The 19,721-nt window shown below is 36.0% G+C and overlaps 2 protein-coding genes across 2 annotated transcripts; both read left to right on the top strand.

Annotated features, from left to right (window-relative positions):
* Positions 1 to 384: 384 nt before the first annotated feature.
* On the top strand, positions 385 to 4,175 carry LOC140967823 (uncharacterized). The gene is made up of 7 exons (XM_073428593.1): positions 385 to 1,059; positions 1,146 to 1,877; positions 2,238 to 2,336; positions 2,579 to 2,835; positions 2,917 to 3,022; positions 3,098 to 3,723; positions 3,914 to 4,175. The coding sequence occupies exons 1-7, from the start codon at positions 385 to 387 to the stop codon at positions 4,173 to 4,175; spliced, it is 2,757 nt and encodes a 918-aa protein (XP_073284694.1).
* LOC140967821 (uncharacterized) lies at positions 3,870 to 7,438 on the top strand. Its single transcript, XM_073428592.1, has 12 exons — positions 3,870 to 4,241; positions 4,327 to 4,536; positions 4,816 to 4,932; positions 5,017 to 5,490; positions 5,561 to 5,815; positions 5,899 to 6,143; positions 6,233 to 6,436; positions 6,523 to 6,630; positions 6,711 to 6,780; positions 6,858 to 6,964; positions 7,072 to 7,158; positions 7,240 to 7,438. The coding sequence occupies exons 1-7, from the start codon at positions 4,197 to 4,199 to the stop codon at positions 6,348 to 6,350; spliced, it is 1,464 nt and encodes a 487-aa protein (XP_073284693.1). The 5' UTR covers positions 3,870 to 4,196; the 3' UTR covers positions 6,351 to 6,436; positions 6,523 to 6,630; positions 6,711 to 6,780; positions 6,858 to 6,964; positions 7,072 to 7,158; positions 7,240 to 7,438.
* Positions 7,439 to 19,721: the final 12,283 nt, after the last annotated feature.

Raw genomic sequence — 19,721 nt, 5'->3', positions numbered from 1 at the left:
AGTGTCGGTGGCTGCGGTGGTTTCAGTGGCATAACTTGAGGAGTCTGACCTTACAAATGGATTGGATTTTATTGATCAATATCAAGATAATGTGGCATTAACACACAGGAAGAAAATGAAATTAAATAAAATGCCGTATAAATTTAGATATGAAAGGGAATACTATTTTATCTCATCTCAATAATAAGAGAAATATGTGGAAAAATATTAACTAGGATAGCTAATTTTAGCTTGGAATTTTAATGGTTTATTGGAATTTTTGCAGTTATGTTAGTTCATGCATGCTTCTTTGATGCGGGTTTGAGCGGTAATTCCTTTGTTATGGTTGTTTTTCAACTGTTTTGAAGGATTTGACGCATTGTTGGTTGGCTAGTTGTACGTATAATGGACAAAGATTGGATGTCAAAGAACAGGTTGTCACATGAATATGAGGTAGGGGTGGAGTATTTCTTGCAGTTTGCATCGCGAAATGCTAACAATCCGAATGCAATGCCTTGCCCATGTACAAATTGTGGTAATCTAAAGACGAAAGATATTGACACTATAAGGGCTCATTTGTGTTGTAATGGTATAGATTTAACATATCATACATGGATTTGGCATGGCGAAAGATCTAAGTTCGGGAACTCAATGAATGATAGTGATCGAGTACGGCAAGATGAACGCAAATATTTTACCGAGGAACCTATAAATATGGTCCATGTTGCATATGATAGTTATGCTGAGAATCCAAAACAATTCCATAAGCTACTTGAAGATGCCGAGAAACCTTTATATCCTGGATGTGTTAAATTTACAAAGTTATCTGCACTTGTGAAATTATATAACTTGAAGGCAAAATATAGTTGGAGTGATAAAAGTTTCACTGATTTACTTGGTTTGTTTGGGCAAATGCTTCCAGATGACAATGAATTACCTTTATCTTTGTACGATGCAAAGAAAAGCTTATGTGCTTTAGGGATGGATTATGTGAAAATTCATGCTTGTCCTAATGATTGTATCTTATACCGGAGGATTTTACCGGTTGCCCTATTTGCGGGATGTCAAGGTGGAAGTTGGGTAAAAATTCTACGATAAATGCAGGAGTTCCTGCAAAGGTCCTTTGGTAGTTGCCAACTATTTCCAGATTTCAAAGATGGTTTCAGCAGAAGGTGACATCTAAGGACTTAACTTGGCATGCTGATAAAAGAATTCGTGATGGATACTTGCGCCATCCAGCTGATGCACCCTCTTGGAAAGTAGTGGATCACAACTGGCCAAATTTTGCTTCCGAGCCAAGAAACCTAAGATTGGCCATATCAGCAGACGGCTTCAATCCACATAGTTTGATGAGTTCTGCATATAGTTGTTGGCCAATTGTGATGATCACTTACAACCTTCCTCCAAGTTTGTGTATGAAGAGAAAATTTATGATGCTCACTTTGTTGATATCTGGTCCCAAACAACCAGGAAATGATATTGATCTCTACTTAGCACCTCTAATTGACGACTTAAAATTTTTATGGGATATAGGTGTTGATACATATGATGCATATCGAAAAGAAATTTTCTCGCTTAAAGCTGTGTTACTATGGACGATCAATGATTTTCCTGCATATGGGAAGATGTCAGGTTATATTGTGAAAGGATATCATGCATGTCCAATATGTGGTGAAGAAACATGTTCGACGAGGTTGAAGCATAGTAGAAAAATTGCGTATACAGGCCATAAAAGGTTTCTTCCTACAAGTCATCCTTATCGAAGGCAAAAAAAAGCATTTAATGGGAACCAAGAGTTTAAACTCGCACCAAAACCGTTAAATGGGCTTGAAGTATTAGAAAGATTTGAAAGAATTAATTATCGTCTGGGAAAAATGAGTGGGAAGGTTCAGTTGAAGGTAGGTGATGAAAAATAATGTTGGAAAAAGAAATCTATATTCTTTGAACTTGAGTATTGGAAACATCTACATGTTCGACATGTACTTGATGTGATGCATATTGAAAAAAATGTTTGTGAAAGTCTCATCAGTACGTTACTTGACATTCTAGGAAAAACAAAGGATGGAGTTGCAGCAAGACTTGACCTCATGGAGATGAATTTGAGGACTGATTTGATACCAAAGATGGGGGAGAAAAGAACGTATTTGCCAGCTGCCTGTTATACACTAAGCAAGGCTGAGAAAAGAAAATTTTGCAATTCTCTGTTTGGAATAAAGGTCCCTACGGGTTATTCATCTAATATTAAAAACCTCGTGTAGATGAAGGACTTGAAACTTGTTGGCCTTAAGTCACATGACTATCACACTTTGATGCAACAATTTCTTCCAGTGGCCATACGTGGTGTCTTGCCTAAACATGTTAGAGATACTATCACTCGGTTGTGTGGGTTCTTATGTGGTATACAATAAAGTGATAGATGTCTCAAAGTTGGATGAGATGCAAAGAGAGAATGTGATGATAATGTGTTTACTAGAGAAATATTTCCCCCCATCTTTTTTTTTTTATAATGATTCATTTGACTGTTCATCTTGTACGCGGGTTAAAATTGTGTGGACCGGTTTGGTTTAGGCATATGTATCCTTTTGAAAGATTCATGAAGATATTGAAAGGCTACGTGCAAAATCGCCATCGGCCTGAATGGTGTATAGCCGAACGTTATATTGCTGAAGAGGCTGTGGAATTTTGCTCGGACTACATGTCTAGTGTAGATACAATTGGTATCCCATCAATGCATCGGAGAAAACAACTCACTAAGCCTCTGTCTGGTTCAGTAATGCACTACACTAGTGATGATGAGTTGAATCAAGCACATCGGTATCTATTGGAAAATGATGTTGACGTTGAGCCTTATATCGAGTAATTTCTTTGACTTAGTAATACTTTCTTCCTATTTTTTTTACATTAAATTGGTAAACTTATCCTTAATCATTTCATCAGGGAACACATGACATATTTGGATGCAAAATTTCCCCATAAGGCTAAGTCCAAAAGGTGGTTACAAGATGAGCATAACCGAACCTTTATCAACTGGATACGTGATAGTGTAAGCTGTTTAAATATCAGTATTATGGTGTTTTTTAAAACTTAGGGATAAATTTTAGCTCTTTGTGAAATGTAGGTTGCAAGTGCAGTTGGCAATTTCACTCGTGAAATTTCAGAAAGATTGAAGTGGGTAGCGCGCGGACCTAGCAAACAAGTGTTAAAGTACTCTAGTTATTTGATTGATGGGGTCACTCATCATACAAAAGAGCGAGATGATACACGAATTGTGCAAAATTCCGGTGTAAGCTTAGTCGCAACGACAATGCAAGTTGCTAGTGCAAAGGATAAAAATCCAGTTGTGTCAGACATGATTTTTTATGGAGTTATTCAAGAAATATGGGAACTTGATTACCAAATGTTTCAAATTCCAATGTTTAAATGTAATTGGGTTGAGAATTTCAACGGTATTAAAGTTGATGATCTTGGTTTCACGTTGGTAAACCTAAAGAGAATTGGATTCAAGTCTGACTCTTTTATCTTTGGCAGTCAAGCAAAGCAGGTGTTTTACATTGAAGATCCTCAAGATCCTGAATGGCATGTTGTACTTGCAAGTCCCACCAAAGAGTATATTCACTACATGAATGGTGATGAATTGGAAAATGATGTATCCCACTATCAATGTTTTACACGAGGGTTTATGTCAATGGATGTTGATGGAATAGATGAAAATGAACCATCATGCATTCGTGAAGATTGTGATGGGTATTGGGTTGACAATAATTAAGTGCAATCCTAAATGACTTGAACCAGCATAATAGGTTATATTCATTTCCTGTTCTGCTTATTACATTTTCATGTAGAAAGAAAAATAAAGAACTGAGTACTAATTTTTTGTGACATGTGTTGCATAGTGCATTTTTCTGATTTCCTAACAAATTGTAAATGCTTGCAGGATGTCAAAGAATGAGAAGCCTAAACAGAATACTGCATATTCTGCCAATGACAATAGTTGTGGGGGCAAAACAGTTTTGGAATCTACAGAGACGGAAACAACAATATCATCTAGAGGTCGTACACGTTTGGATAGGCTTGTTAGGCAAAGGGTTCATGGAATCAGAAAGAATGTAAGGTTCAATAAATTGGGACAGCCAGTAGGAGAATTTGCAGGTGAGATGCAAAGTTATATTGGAGTTCTTCTTCGAAAAAAGGTATAGATAAGTTATCAGACTTGGAAAATGGTTCCAAATGATGTCAAAGATTTAATATGGGAATCAGTTAACGTAAGTTATAATATTTTGACTATTTTAATTAGTTTTCATATGGTTATGATATGTTTAATGTTATGGGTTAATATGACTTCTACAGCTAACGTACAATGTTGATCAAAGCTGGAAGAAGGGATGTCTGAACTCTGCAAATAACAAGTGGAGACAGTTTAAATCTTTTCTCACTCAAAAGTTCATTCTTAGCAAGCGGAATAACACTGAGGATTTGAAAGAACCACCTACTGGGTTTGGTATTACACGAGATTATTGGAGTTCATTTATAATCAGTCGCTTGTCTGATGACTTCATGGTAAGATTCTTAATTTGTTATTTTCAAATAAGTAGACCATAACAAATTATTTCTATTGAAATCTGATATATGTGGTCAATTTTCAATTAACTAGAAACTACGTGATGAACAAAAGAAGAGAAGAAAGCAAAACATATATCCCCATCGTATGTCTCTCAAAGGATATGCACGTTTCGCCGACGAAATAGTAAGTATTAGAAAGTGAGTTAATTCGAAAAGTTTACTAAATCCATGCTATGTGATTTTTAAATTTGTTGATATCATATATATTGTTTGTAGGCAGATGAGTTATGTGACGATGATGATATAAATCGAGCAATTATGTGGAAGAAAGGACGGGTCAATAAGAAGGGTCAATATGAAGGCGATGAGTTGAAATCGGCAATAGAAAAGATTGTAAGCAAACAAAACATGAAAATGAATAATTTTTACTCATTATAACTGTTTTTAGTAATTATCTTGTTCTTCTGTGCATGACAGCATGGTTATGTGCAGCAAAAAATCGAGGGTACGTTGCAATTTGAAGAGGGAAAAAATGATATCCTTACGAAAGTACTGGATTCACATGAACATTCTGGTCGTGTGAGAGGTGTTGGAGGTCATATCACTCCAAGCATCTACTTTAATATTGGTATAGTATGGAAGAGTCCTCTTGGTGATGACCATTTATTCCTTAATCAAACAAAGGAGTTGATGGAGGCGAAGATATTATTCTCAGAACAAGATGCACGCATCGCAGAACAAAATGCACGCATATCAGATCAAGATGCACGCATACAGAGACTTGAAGAGATGTTCAAAAAGGGTGCAAGCAACTTTGACATTGAAGAAAAAGGTAGTTGCTCAGTAAAGTTACATCCCATGAGTGACGATAAAATCAAAAAGAGTGTCTCGAACTATGCAACTTCGCATGACGATGACGTGAAAGCTTTGAGCAAAGCTGATTTTTTGCAGGTAGCTGATTATTGCAATTGTCCATGACTTTGATTTGTATCAATTTATAACATGATTATTTGTCTTCTAGGGTAAGCCGGTTGCATTGGCATTGGAATCTAGGAACAATATTGTTGCCTACGGTACAATTGTCCATGTCAATGCGGATGATAAATTATTTCATGGTGTTCCATCACCCATGAGTTGCATGCACGTATCCATTGATATTGCTGTCGACAAATTAGCACATTTGCCATTTCCAATTCCAAATGAATGTGATACTGTTGGTGATTCTATAGGAACACATGTACCTTGGCCAGCACACTTGGTAGTAATGCAAGATGAGGTAAATGTCAATTTATAGTTAAATTTAAAGTATCATAAAGAATTCAATATTGCAGCTAACATGTGTACATTTGCAATGTTTAGAAGCTTGAAAGGAAGAAAAATGTCAACCACAGAATTAACATTGGTTTGTCTTCAAGTGTGCCAAGATCTTTACATCTATTGTATTGTTATTGTAAACGTGCTCTAACCGATGAACAAAATCTATCACTGCTTTTTGATCATGATTTATTTGACGAGGATTACGAACTACTTCTGCACCTTGAAGACATCATTCCTTTCTATAGTTTGGATCCAATATCTGCCAATTGTATAGTTGTGTACATGTGGTAAGTTTTCTTTTTTTGTTTGTTGACCACTTAAGCTGTATAAACTTAATTAATTTATCATATTCAAATTATTCTGTTGGAAATTGTAGGCATATGTTTAAAAAAATGAAAATAGATAACAAGACCGACATGTTTAGATTTGTGAATCCACACACGATCCCATACATGCCATATTTGACTAGACTTGACAAAAACGGAAAAATCTAATACTTGAATGAAAGAGCAAGTGTTCTGGCCGAAAGACTGAGTGGTGCATCAACAAATCAACTAGTTTTAGTGCCACATAATGTTGGGTGAGTCAAAATTACAATATCAAATTTAATTCATTTTCTCGACATTTTATTGAATTGTATGCACTAATTATTTGTTTTGTGCGTAGTTACCATTGGATTCTCACTGTCATCGATCCTTACAAGGAGATGTTTTATTTGTTGGATTCACTTAGTCATCGAAACCGTTACGATGACTGGAAATATGTGGTGGATATGTAAGTTAATATTAAATTTTATGTCAAATTTAATTTAGTGAATAAAACACTCATATGTTGACTGTCACTGATGTATGCAGGAGTGTAAGATTGTTTAATTCAAACAAGGAAAGGAAAGGGAAAAAACCAGCTATATGGGAAGTAGTAAAGGTATGCATGTGTACTTGTCATTAACCAATGTTTATTTCAATTTGTGTATCAATCACTAACAATTTTTTTTAACATAGGGTCCACGACAACCAGATTCAAAACAATGTGGTTTTATGTTATGAGATTTATGCGAGAAATGATTGAAAAAGATGCTACCAATGAGATGAACTCAATATCTTCAATTGTAATATTCGACATATTCTCATTATTCACAAATAATTGTGTATTTCTCATTTTTCAATGTCTTTATTGAGTGTTTTTTACTAATATTATCAGTGTGTTTGTTAACAGTTCATGAAAACAGAGTACTCTAAGGAAGAAATTGATGAAGTGCGATCCGAGTGGGCGGAATGCATACAAGATTATATTTATGACTAAGTATGAAAAGTATTAATGCAGTGTTTTGTGTTACGAATAGGTATGCAAAGTCTTGAACTGTATATTTGGTAACAATTCTAGGTACGTTGACGAAACAGAGCTTGACGAAACAATGCTTGTCAATATTAGTTTCACATTACTTCTAGCTTCGTAGAACGTAAATGTTATAGGTTTGTGAATTGATGTTATGACTTTGTTTCGAGTATATAAATGTTGTTTGTGTTGTTTGAAAATTTTTGGGATGTCTTATATATGGGGAGGTCATGCCGAAATTTCTATTTTCTTCGGTATATACTAGTTATGCTTTTATTTTGCATATATAACTGTTGTTTGTGTACTCTTAATAATGTCAATATTGTTTGGATACTATCAAAGCTAGGCTGCAAAATTGATCCATTAACTAATTCGATACATTGATATTGTGGGACTCTACTGCCACATTGTTATTTTTGATTGTTATTTTTGGTTTAATTATTATTATATATATTGTAAAATAAAAAAAATTTAATACAATAATTTTTAACTAATGAAAAAAATTATTAAAGACAACAGTTTTGAATTCTAGTGCAGAAAATTTAAAGACAACGGTTTTAAATTGTTGTAGATTCAACAAAACACTACGGATTTTAGACGTTGCAAAACTGTTGTCGTTGTTATAAAAAAACAACGGTCCCAAAAGTTGAGAAACCGTGGTCGTTGATATATTATGGCGACGGGTTAAAACTGTTGCAAAACTATTGTCAATCGTGTTAAAAGACATCGGTCTTTAAACGTCGCGAAACTGTTGTCGTTGTTATTAAATAACAACGGTTTAAAACTGTTGCCGAACTGTTGTAATTGGTGTTAAAATACAACGGTTTAAAACCGTTGTGGTTTGTAGTAAAAAACAACGGTTTAAAACCGTAGTAAAACCGTTGTCGTTGGTAGTAAAAGACAACGGTTTAAAACCGTTGTCGTTGAAGGCACTTTCAACAACACCCTCAGTTACAACAGTTTTAAATGGCCTACGACAACGGATAAAATCCGTTGTCGTTTTGCGTTTTTGTAGTAGTGTTAATGGGCATAATTTTAAGCTTATTGGGCTTAAAACTCTTTTTATACTTTTTAATTAATAATTAAGGTCCATTATCTTGATTAGTATCTATTTAATTATTTTATTAGTGGCTACCCTAAACCTAATTCATGCATCAGCCGACACCCCTCACTCGCATCAGCCACATTCTCGAAAACCTCAGTTGAAATTTTCGACCACTTAATTTTCTTGTTAAAAAAATTCCTCCGGCGCTTTCCCGACTCTTGTTCTTTGACGTTCTTGCGTAGGAATCATTAAGGCACGCATGTTCTTCTCTTGTGCATCATACACGCTGATATTATGTGTAAAATTTGTGTAATCGCATGTGAAATTCTTGGTGTATGCATGTGTGTGTCTCAGTGTTAGTTTCATGCATTTTATTTCACTTTTCATTTGGTTCTCAAGATTTACTTGATGTGGTTGCAAGGGGCTGCCGATCTAGGGCCTTAAGGGGATGTGTATGTTGAGTGTCAAGAGGTTTTTAAGCTGGGATCACGGCTTGGTGGAGTAGTGCGTGAATCGATTCAGGAGTCGAGAGGTTGAGCGAGTGTTGCCTCGTTTTGGGTTGGGGCTCAGACCAAAGATGTAGCAGACGGGGTGAGGGCATCTCCGGGCCGTGGACTGGTCTCTGCTGAGTTTGAGTCGTGATCTGGAAGATCTTGGACACCGTTGGTCTTGACTCTAGGGCCGCGCGAGGGAGCTGTAACGAAGAAGGGTTATGGTCGAGCATCTTGGGAGGTCTAGCGAGAAGCTGGGATCTCCAACGTGCATGGGACAATTTGCGTGGGTCCAGTAGGTTCAGGGACGTCTTAGGGTGGTCTAAGAAGGGTTGAGTCGGGGCTGGATCGATCTGGTGTGGGCTAGAATGCAAAATTGGAAAGTAGTGCATTAGGGTTTGTAGAAATAGGAAGCCACGAAAAATTCAGCAGCTGGATGTCCTGATTTTCGAAAGTTTAGGGGTCTGGTTTTTGAGGTTTTTGGTCTTTTAAATGTCTACTAAGTAGGGTAAAAAGGTTGGGAAAAATTCGGTTAAGTTTCGAGTCGATTCGGGTTAAAACCGGGACTCCTGTCCAAGTTTTAAAACGAATCGGTTAAGTTTGGTATTGTGATTGAGTTTACATCTAAGAATTCTTTTAAATATGTTTTGGGACATTTTAAGGAGTTTGGTAAGCTTCGGGTCAAATTTTAGAGGTCCAGGGGTATAACTGTAATTTTGGGTTTTTAAGGGCAAAATGGTCATTTTAAACCCGAGGTGAGATTTTGGTCCTGGCAGCGCCCTGAGCACATTTTATCATGTTTTAAATGTTTGTGCATCACGTTTATGATTTTTATGAAATTACGATAAATACGTTGCATGCTTGGTTTAAAGAAAAAAATTATGTATATGCATGCTTTTATTTAAGTGGTGAATGTGATGACGCGTTTTGAAGGATGAGAATTGGTTGTGACTGACGATGAAAATGTATATGATGACATGAGATATGATGAGCTGAGGCCAAGGCTCAGTGGACGGGTAATGCTGTTGCTGATGTCCCCACCGCCTGGTATCGTGGTTATACGTAGATGGATCCATCAAATAGAGCTGACACAATAGTCACAACTAATGAACTGAATTCAATTGAAAGAAAATGTATATGTATATGATGATACGAGATGGCATGTTTTGACACGATACGATTTTACACGACACGTTTATGTTATGCTTTTAAGTTCATAAAAGATATGTTGAGTATGGTATTTTTCACTGCTGCGTGCCATGTATATGTATTTGTTATCCCTGGTACAGGTGTGTTGAGTCTTTAGACTCACTAGGCGTGTCTGATGCAGATGAGCTTGGTGATGAGGGGACTGGAGGTGCCGAACTCTGAGTAGGCAGACATGGTGCGGTGACACGACTCAAGGATCGCATGTTTTCCACATTATGAATTACAAGTTTTGAGAGGAGATAAACATTTTCATACGTTGATGATTTAAGATTTTTATTCGTTTATGTTTACGTACGATTTAGGATGAGTTTTGATTAATTTAAACTACACTATTTTTACTGTCAAAAATCTCGAAAATTGTAGGTGTGTGTGCAAGGTGAATTCGGCTGCTAGTTTATGATTTATGGTGTTTAAAAGTCCTTGGTCACTTATTTATAAATAATTAACATGTTAATGGGCTTCGGTTTTGGGCTTGCAAGTTTAAGGATAATTGGGCCTACTTAAATTAATTAAATTGGACCCAATAACACTTAATTAATTAAATAATAAAAGTTTATAAATAAGTTTTCATAAAATAATATTTTTGATCTTTTAAAACTCCTTATTTGCCCAAAACCGGCTTCTTGGGAAAAATCAAACTCGACTCGTAAATTAATTCGAACTCCAACATTTTTAGGAAAATTAAATCATTTTTAATCATATTAGGAAGCTTTGCTATTATTTAATGAAAAATAATTATTCTTGTCTTGGTCGTCCCCGGTCTTTTTTTCCTTGTCTATTATCGAATATTAGGGTAAAATCCTTAATTTCATGTAATCATGTCATATTATCATTTAATTATGCAATCACGCATTTTATCATATAATAAAGATCATGCAAGCATTTAAAAGTAATTAAATAAAACAATTAAAACAATTTTGCATGCATGTGGTTTACGTAGGTTGGTTTTTCGGATTACAATTCCCCCCCCCCCTCCGTAAATAGAATTTCTTCCTCGAAATTGTCCTTGACTTGATGATTGCAAAGCTTAGATTCCCTCATCCATCTCAAACTTAACATCTAACTCAAATCTTAGTCTTCAATTCGGTCCTTACAAATCTTGAAAATCGTAATTCTAACCCAAATTTTCCAGATGTCGACTCCTAAATCCAGCTTAAGTAGTGCATGCAACCTATTCTTTTCTAAGTTCTTCAATAACCCCATCAATTCCACCACCCAATATACATTTAATCATTTTTTCATGCAACATGCAACTAACATTTATATCATGTATCATATAAACATTTAAAAGAATTTTAGCATATAAAACATAAAGCACTCACATATTTGATAAGTGACTTATTGAGCTTCTCGAAGTGACAGTTCACAACCCTTTGAAAAAAACCCTAGCTCTGATACCAACTGAAACGACCTCATTTTTTTTAATCATAGATCATAAACTCGAAAATACTAACTAAATAAAATAACTTAGCATTACTAAAAATCATAATAAATTAACATATAAAATCTAAAGTGCATGAAATAAATCCTAAATCATCGACTAACAAAAACTCCTAAATCGACCTTTAAAAAGATCAACTAACAATAAAATAAAACATAAAAATATCTCTAATAAAATCATTAACATAATCTTTAAATCATTTATCTAACAAGCTAGTGCGGAAACATAAAGGTCCTCGGGTATGTACTGCTGCACTCGATCCACTCAATCGTCAGCGCCTCCGAAAAATCATCAAATCCTGCATCATACAAATCTAGTGAGTCTAAAGACTCAGCACGTTCTAACAATGGATAGTAAATAATATATACACAATCACATGCATTAAAATCATACTTTTATTTAAAATAGCTTTTAAACATAAATAAATCATTTAAAATAATTTTAAACATAATTAAACCATAAATCGTAAAATCATTTAAAAATAGCTTTAGAGCATAAATAAATCATATGTCATAAAATCATTTTAATCATATATCATTTTGGGTGAAGTTTGATCCATGAAAGTGACTAGCTTTTATCCTCCGGTCAACTGATCAGTCTTCAACTCCACATGGCCCATGGGGGTGTACACTAGGCTCCACTATAGAAATATGATCGTCGTGGCTCTCTTGGGGGCCTTCTCCCATAAACGGGCTCCCTCTGGGGCCTTTTCTCATAGATGGGTTCCCTCTGGGCCTTTTCCCCTCACGACATCATCACAAAATCGTAAGTTCACCGTCCTCACATAAACGGATCCCCCACAAATCATATATCATATTTCACAGTCAATTCACATCCCTCCAAATATTTTCTTTTTCCTTAAAAATCATAAAATATCATAGATTTCCAAAAGTAGTATTTTTAAACAGTATAAATTACACAACTTTACAATAAATCATAAAAATACACATTATCATCAAAATCATCATTTTAAATCATAGAATATCATTTTACAAGAATTATGATATTTCGGGACGCTGCCAAGCTTTTACGTTTTTTCCTAAGTACAAAATTAATGTTTTGCCCCTAGATGTAAAAATTCTCGATTTTATTTTTTTCTCACTTTTAATCGAATGGGCATATTTTAAATAATTATTTAAGCTTAAATATAATTTTTCATAATTTTATTAAACTTAAATCTAGGTGTTTCAATTAATTCTTTAATTAACGTTTCGTGCGGCGATTAAATCCCAGTCAAATCCAAAACTTCATATTTTGATCCCAAATTTTAAACATAACATTTTTATTACCTATTCTACCCTTGAGAGCCATGAACCACACCCGTGGACCCGTGGTTCCAATTTTAGTCTTTATATTTTCAAATTTGGCACATATAAGAACACACCGAGCCATCTCTCAATTTACTCGAGCCACGCCCGAGCCACCTCAAGTCAAACCCTAGCCAACCCACCTAGGAACCCTCCTGACTAAGCCCAGCCCACAAAACCTAGCCCTAGCTTGCTCAAACTCGCCTGAAACCGGACCCAACTTGCGCATGGCTTGAACTCACGCCTATAGACTCCCAGTGACACTAGGACACCTCCAGCCGAGCCACCACCAAGCCCTTGAACCATCGCCCGAAGCACTGCAAGCCTGCTGTAAGAAGATGCAGTGCTGCGCGCTAGAGTTTCCCTCACGCTGCTCAAGCCACAACGCAACCACCTGCACCAACGCCTGGCCCGACCCCTGCCCATTATCCTAGGACCCTGATGGACCACCTAGCCCAACCCAAAATCGAGCCACCCTCTGAAACTCTCGGTGTGGGGACCCGGACGCCAATCATGTTCTTAATCGTCATTGGGACTAATCAATCAATTATAATAAACAGGGTCTAAATTTTTTTTTTTAAATATAATATCAAATGCGGAACGTAATGGAATCACTCTACTATACATATCAGAATAAAAGTAAAGTACAAGTCTTGTACTACATACAATCATTTACAAACTAAGGTTCAACTACTAAATACCAAGTGTTCAACCCTATCTCAGATCAAGTCCGTGGTCTCCACTCTAATCACGATCTCTCTCTTCATCTCCTCGACCCTGAACCTGTCCTACCTGTTGACATGCACACATACAAACACGAAAACAGCCGGATAACTCCGGTGAGAATAAATCCCAGTATAAATCAACGAAACATTCAATTATATAATTAATATAAAGCATGAAGCAGATATCAGATATATATCAAAATCTGAAACATAATTAATATCAAACTATCAATCATACTCGTGACTCCACGACTCAGACTAGACTCAATCCAAGTCTAGGGATCCCGGTTTCCAGACGTTGGTATTCCTATAACGACAAACAGTAATAGAAGAAACTCCGATTCTATTCACGTCGATATAACCAATCATCCAGTGTCTTGACCTATCCGTCACAGACTGTGGCACTATCGCCAATACACTATCTTGTGACATCGTGCAATGTGCTCGTGGCGATCCCACCACTATCAGGTACTTCTGTCACAAGATCACTCATCTAATATTCGTCTAACACATGCGCTCTATACATCAATAGAACAAGCATATCAAATCAAATCAATGCAAATAATAACAATTAGTATGTGATTTAGGGAAACACAAGTATATCCTATTTGTGTCGATCTCTCAATACCACATTGACTTATACCTTTCGTTTGGAGTCTCGGTCTGAAGAAACGGAAGTTCTGAACTCAAGATTGTCTCTGTAAATCTGAAAGGACATATCGAGAATAATAATATCAACCTTCCATTCTCAATTCAATACTGAATCTAATTAATCTGAATTTAATTCAAATCATCGCCATAACGGCACAATCTCAATATCCCCGTAAATACCATATCAACAGATATCAATTACCAATCATAACCCATATCCAATACAATCTGTAATTCAACCATAATCCAAATCTGTCCAATACCACTCAATATAAAATCCGTAATCAATCTGTTTCTTGATCTGACTTCGATTCTATGATGTCTAACATGTCAAGAACATCATATATAAATTTTATTCAATTCTGACAATAGCATAATTTCAACACATATCAAAACGTAACAAAACTTACGTCCAGTTGTAGCCCGCGTCGACAGGAACATCGTACTGAAGTCGGATTCAAAATCTAACGGGCGGATCGAAATATAAAGGCGTAAGGATTTTCTATAACTTCTCTCGTTCCTTTTTCTCGATTTCTTCTTCCTCTGATTCTATATATATATATATATATATATATATATATTACAAGTTGCATGCTAGAGAAACGTGGCTTATTTTCACACATTTCAGTCGGCGCTCGGGCGGTCACAATTTACCGCTCGGGCGCCAGACTTTCTGTCCAAATGTAAATTTTGGCTTATAATAAACCGACTCACGGCTTCTCCTTTCACGTCTTATTTTAGCTCCTGAAATCTCAATTTTGTCAATTAATCAATGTCTGACTACAGTACTAAAATCTCGGGCATTACACTCGGCCAACCCCTTGATCCTGCGCGTGAAGAGTCCTTTCACGCAAGGACTCTTCTCCACCCACATAGCGCGAGCCCTAGTCCCCTAAGACTCTACCAGGCCCTCTCCCCTGACCCTCCTCGAGCCCCAGCCAGTCTTGCCCGAGCCCCCAACCGAGTCCCTTGAACTACAACATGCACACAAAACCCATGGTTCCTTCTTTTCTTTCCACGATTGGTCCAGCTTGTTTCCTCTTCATTATTTATCATGTTTTGACTATATTCATTCATATTTAGTCATGTATTGACAACGTGTCTGTTGGATTCAAAACGTTTTTTATAAAAGCGTAAAAACGTCGTATAAACGTTCTACCGTAAAAATTATAGAATACCTATTTTTTCATGCATAAACAATTAAACACACATATTATGATTTGTATATTGTTTAAAAGGGTTTAGGAAACGTGTCTTTGTGTTTATAACGCTCGATTATTCGATCGTTAGCGAGGGTGCGACGTTGGACGACCGGACAACGAAGAACACAAACTTTTCTTTCCTCCAAAAATCTCAAAAATTGTAGGTGTGTGTGCAAGGTGAATTCGGCTGCTAGGTTATGATTTATGATGTTTAAAAGTCCTTGGTCACTTATTTATAAATAATTAACATGTTAATGGGCTTTGGTTTTGGGCTTGCAAGCTTAAGGGTAATTGAGCCTACTTAAAATAATTAAATTGAGCCCAATAACACTTAATTAATTAAATAATAAAATTTTATAAAATAAGTTTCCATAAAATAATATTTTTGATATTTTAAAACTCTTTGTTTGCCCAAAACCGACTTCCTGGGAAAAATCGAGCTCGACTCGTAAAGTAATTCAAACTCCAACATTTTTAGGAAAATTAAATCATTTTTAATCATATTAGGAAGCTTTGCCATCATTTAATGAAAAATAATTATTCTTGTCTTCGTCGTCCCCAATCTCCTTTTCCCTGCCTATTATCGAATATTCGGGTAAAATCCTTAATTTCATGTAATCATTTCATATTATCATTTAATTATACAATCATGCATTTAATCATATAATAAATATCATGCAATCATTTAAAAGTAATTAAATAAGACAATTAAACAATGCATGTGGTTTACGTAGGTTGGTTTTTCGGACGTTACATACATACACACCAGTTTACAGATAAATTTGATATGTGTGATATATATACATATATAAATAAATATTTTAGCTTATTAAACATGTAAGATCTTGACTAACTAACCCTTAATAGAAGACTATTTAAGTTTGAATAATGGCCACCCATTTTATCTATTGACTTGGAACTTGATTATGTATAATTTTATAGCATATATGGTTTGGTGTAAATTGAATGTGCCTTCCCCTACTTATCTGTTAATGATATAATGAAAATATATGGGTAAACACTATTGGAAACTTCCATGCAATTTTGTGGGTGGTGCACTAGTTGAGTGGAGAATTAATAAACAAATTGTGATATTACGTTAATACCAACATAATGCAGCCAAGGAGTCCAAGGTGTCATGTCCTTTGAGTCAAAGTGGCTGCCTACTTGTTATTATTACTCATAGGTGGAGTTAGGGGTACTTATTCGTCTTTTCACAATTGAAATAAATTGAAATTTATGTACACTTTTTTATTTATAATAAATAATAATTAATTAATTAACTCGATCTCATTTCCCCTTTTGGAAATATTCAATGCACTGTTAATGTTAATTCTGGGTTTAGGTTATTTACGTGGGCTATAGGGTTGTAATCAGGCTCGAAGAACACACTTTCTCGATAAAAAAAAAAAAAGAAAACAATTCAATATAAACCCCTAGGAGACTCTCGCAAATCAGTCGGATCTGATCGAATTTGTTTGAGGTTGGATTAGATAGGTGCAATCGAGCTCAAGTAGTGATTCGGCTCGATTGCAATCTACTCGAGTTCGACTCAATTTAATTTTCTTGTTCAAACTCGATCGAGTAATAAACTTTATTCTCGAGCTCAACTTGTTGATTAAAATCCAGAAATTGAGATACATATATTTACTTCGTCTGATATTAGATCGTTTGCCGCTCACTCTCTTATTAATGTATATATATCAAGTACTCGACCTCGAACGCTCGAAAAATAAAAATTGAGTCATTTTATTATTTATTTATATACATAATTATAAGTATATACAAATATTTTATATACTATAGCTGCTCGAGTATTAGACACAATTAATACTCAAGTTTGACTCAAATTCGATCAAATCAAATTCGATTCAAGTTTTGACCGAATCATTTATAAATTACACACACAAGTAATTTGCACCCCTGAGTTAGACTAGCTTTCATTTTTAAACCGTTACTCTCCCCAACTATCATATTATATTTAGAATTAATTTAATTCTATGTACAAAAAATACCTACTGAATAATCATATTATGTCCCAAACCTCTAGCAAATATCAACGATATCATATTTTATGTATAATAGTGGAAGACACACATCGTTGCGCTTATAAAATAATTCTCACAACATGTATAAATCAAATGGCAACATGAATATTGTTAATAAGTGTCTCAAAGCTTGATCCTACCAATGGAAGGGACTTTCTTCTATGAGTTTGTGGGCTTGGCAATAACACACAAATGGGCCGGAAGAAAGATGGCTTGATCCATTAGGGAACATATAAGTATGTGAAGGATACAAGGGCCACAAGAGAATGATCTAACACACACAACATAAAGCAAGAAGGGAGAGAGAAGAGATACAACAAAAAAGGCGCGGGAACTCTCTGAAGAATCAAGGAACAAAGCTTGGGAGAAGAGTTTATTTTTCTGAAGAATTATCGCATGTATTGAAACTCTCTTGTTCTTGGAAATTGAATATACAAGGTGGCTAATTTTCTCCGTGGATGTAAGCTGTGAAACGGCCGAACCATGTTATCTTCTTCAGTACTTATAATCTAACAGAGAAATCGAAGTAATGCCGTATGTGGGAAGCGAATACAGAATCTCACAAGAATCAATGGGATCGATGTAGAGTGAAATAGAAAAATTCACTGGCAAGAATGATTTCTCGCTGTGGAGAATCAAGATGCGAGCCGTCTTAATCCAACAGGGCCTGGTCGAAGCTCTCAAGAAAAAGGAAGAGATGTCAAGTACTATCAAAGACAGGGATGAAATTCTGGAAAAGGCACAAAGCGCAATAATACTTTGTCTGGGAGACAAACCCCTTCGAGAAGTGGCGAGAGAGAAATCAGCAGCTGCTGTGTGGGCAAAGCTGGAAAGTCTATACATGACCAAGTCACTGGCAAATCGGTTATACATGAAACAAAGACTATATTCATTTAAGATACACGATGATTCCAATCTTGAAGATCAGATTGAAGGATATACAAAAATTGTAGATGATCTTGAGAACATTGAAGTAAAGCTCGAGGAAGAAGATAAGGCTCTGATATTGTTAAATGCCCTCCCAAGATCCTATGATAACTTCCGAGATGCGATGTTGTATGGGAGAGAACAAACGATCACTCTCGAAGAGGTCCAATCGGTTTTAAAAGCCAAGGAGTTGCAGAAGAGAATTCAAGACAATGGAGATAAACTTGGTGAAAGTTTAAATGTCAAAGGAAGAATCAAGAAACGAGCATCAAGAAACTTCAAGAATAGACCAATATCTCGAAGCCAAGGGAAACTTAAATGCTTCATATGTCATAAGGAGGGCCATTTCAAAATAGATTGCCCCGAGAAAAGGAAGAAGCATCCTGATAAATCTTTAGATGTGGGGGAAGTATCAATTGCTTACGATGGTTATGAATCCGCAGAGGTATTGGCAGTCACAGATCAAGGCCCATGCGATGGATTGATATTAAACTCTGGTTGTTCGTTCCACATGTGCCAGCTAAAATCCGGGTTTGAAGACTTTCAAGAATCGGAAAATGGTTTGGTTCTCCTGGGAAATAATAAGGCCTGTAAAATCAAAGGAGTAGGCTCGATACGAATCAGGATGTATGATGGAGTGGATAGACTTCTCAGAAACGTGAAATACGTGCTTGAACTAAAGAGAAATCTGATATCTCTAGGCACATTGGATTTAAGCGGACATACTTTTAAATCTGAGAATGGACATATGAAGGTACTAAAGGGATCTATGGTGGTTATGAAAGCCATCAAAACAAATTCACTATACTTCCTCGAAAGTGACACAATAGTTGGCGGGTCTGCTGTAGCTCAAATGAATCAGGATAAAACCAAAATGTGGCACCTACGTCTTGGCGACGTAAGTGAAAAGGGACTAGTGCAATTGGCAAAGCAAGATCTGCGGAGATAAGATAAATGAGTTTGACTTCTGTGAACAATGTGTTCTTGGAAAATCGAAGAAAGTAAAGTTCACTCAAGCCAAGCACACAACCACTAAGCCACTAGAGTATATACACTCTGATCTATGGGGACCCTCCAAAACAGAAACTCATGGAGGCGGTAAGTATTTCATGTCAATCATTGACGACTACTCAAGGAAAGTCTAGATTTTCATCCTGAAAAGCAAAGACGAGGCAGCAACAAAGTTTCAAGAATGGCTGCTGAAGGTTGAGAACAAATGTGACAGAAAAGTGAAACACTTCAGGATAGATAATGGATTAGAGTACCTATCAGAAAAATTCAATGAGCTATGTAGAGTAAGGGGTATCACGAGACATAGAACCGTGGCAGAGACTCCCCCACAAAATGGATTGGTAGAAATGATGAATCGCACCTTACTGGAAAGGGTGAGATGCATGATCATCAATGCTGGTCTACCAAAACCATTTCGGGGTGAAACATTATCAACGGCATGCTATCTAGTAAATAGATGCCCATCAAGTGCC

Source organism: Primulina huaijiensis, unplaced genomic scaffold, assembly GCF_012295235.1.
Source record: "Primulina huaijiensis isolate GDHJ02 unplaced genomic scaffold, ASM1229523v2 scaffold28411_ERROPOS180412, whole genome shotgun sequence".
NCBI lineage: Eukaryota > Viridiplantae > Streptophyta > Magnoliopsida > Lamiales > Gesneriaceae > Primulina > Primulina huaijiensis.
The sequence above is the reverse complement of the archived record's forward strand: the minus strand, read 5'-3'. Positions and strand labels throughout refer to the sequence as shown.

Bases quoted from the DNA above. Each gene is read 5' to 3' on its own strand.
- LOC140967823 (XM_073428593.1), top strand. From the start codon at position 385: ATGGACAAAGATTGGATGTCAAAGAACAGGTTGTCACATGAATATGAG. The intron at 2,337-2,578 runs GTTAGAGATACT...AGATTCATGAAG, and splicing joins GTGGTGTCTTGCCTAAACAT to ATATTGAAAGGCTACGTGCA. The intron at 3,724-3,913 runs GTATTGGGTTGA...AAATGCTTGCAG, and splicing joins ATTCGTGAAGATTGTGATGG to GATGTCAAAGAATGAGAAGC.
- LOC140967821 (XM_073428592.1), top strand. From the start codon at position 4,197: ATGGTTCCAAATGATGTCAAAGATTTAATATGGGAATCAGTTAAC. The intron at 4,242-4,326 runs GTAAGTTATAAT...TGACTTCTACAG, and splicing joins TAATATGGGAATCAGTTAAC to CTAACGTACAATGTTGATCA. The intron at 4,933-5,016 runs GTAAGCAAACAA...TGTGCATGACAG, and splicing joins AATCGGCAATAGAAAAGATT to CATGGTTATGTGCAGCAAAA.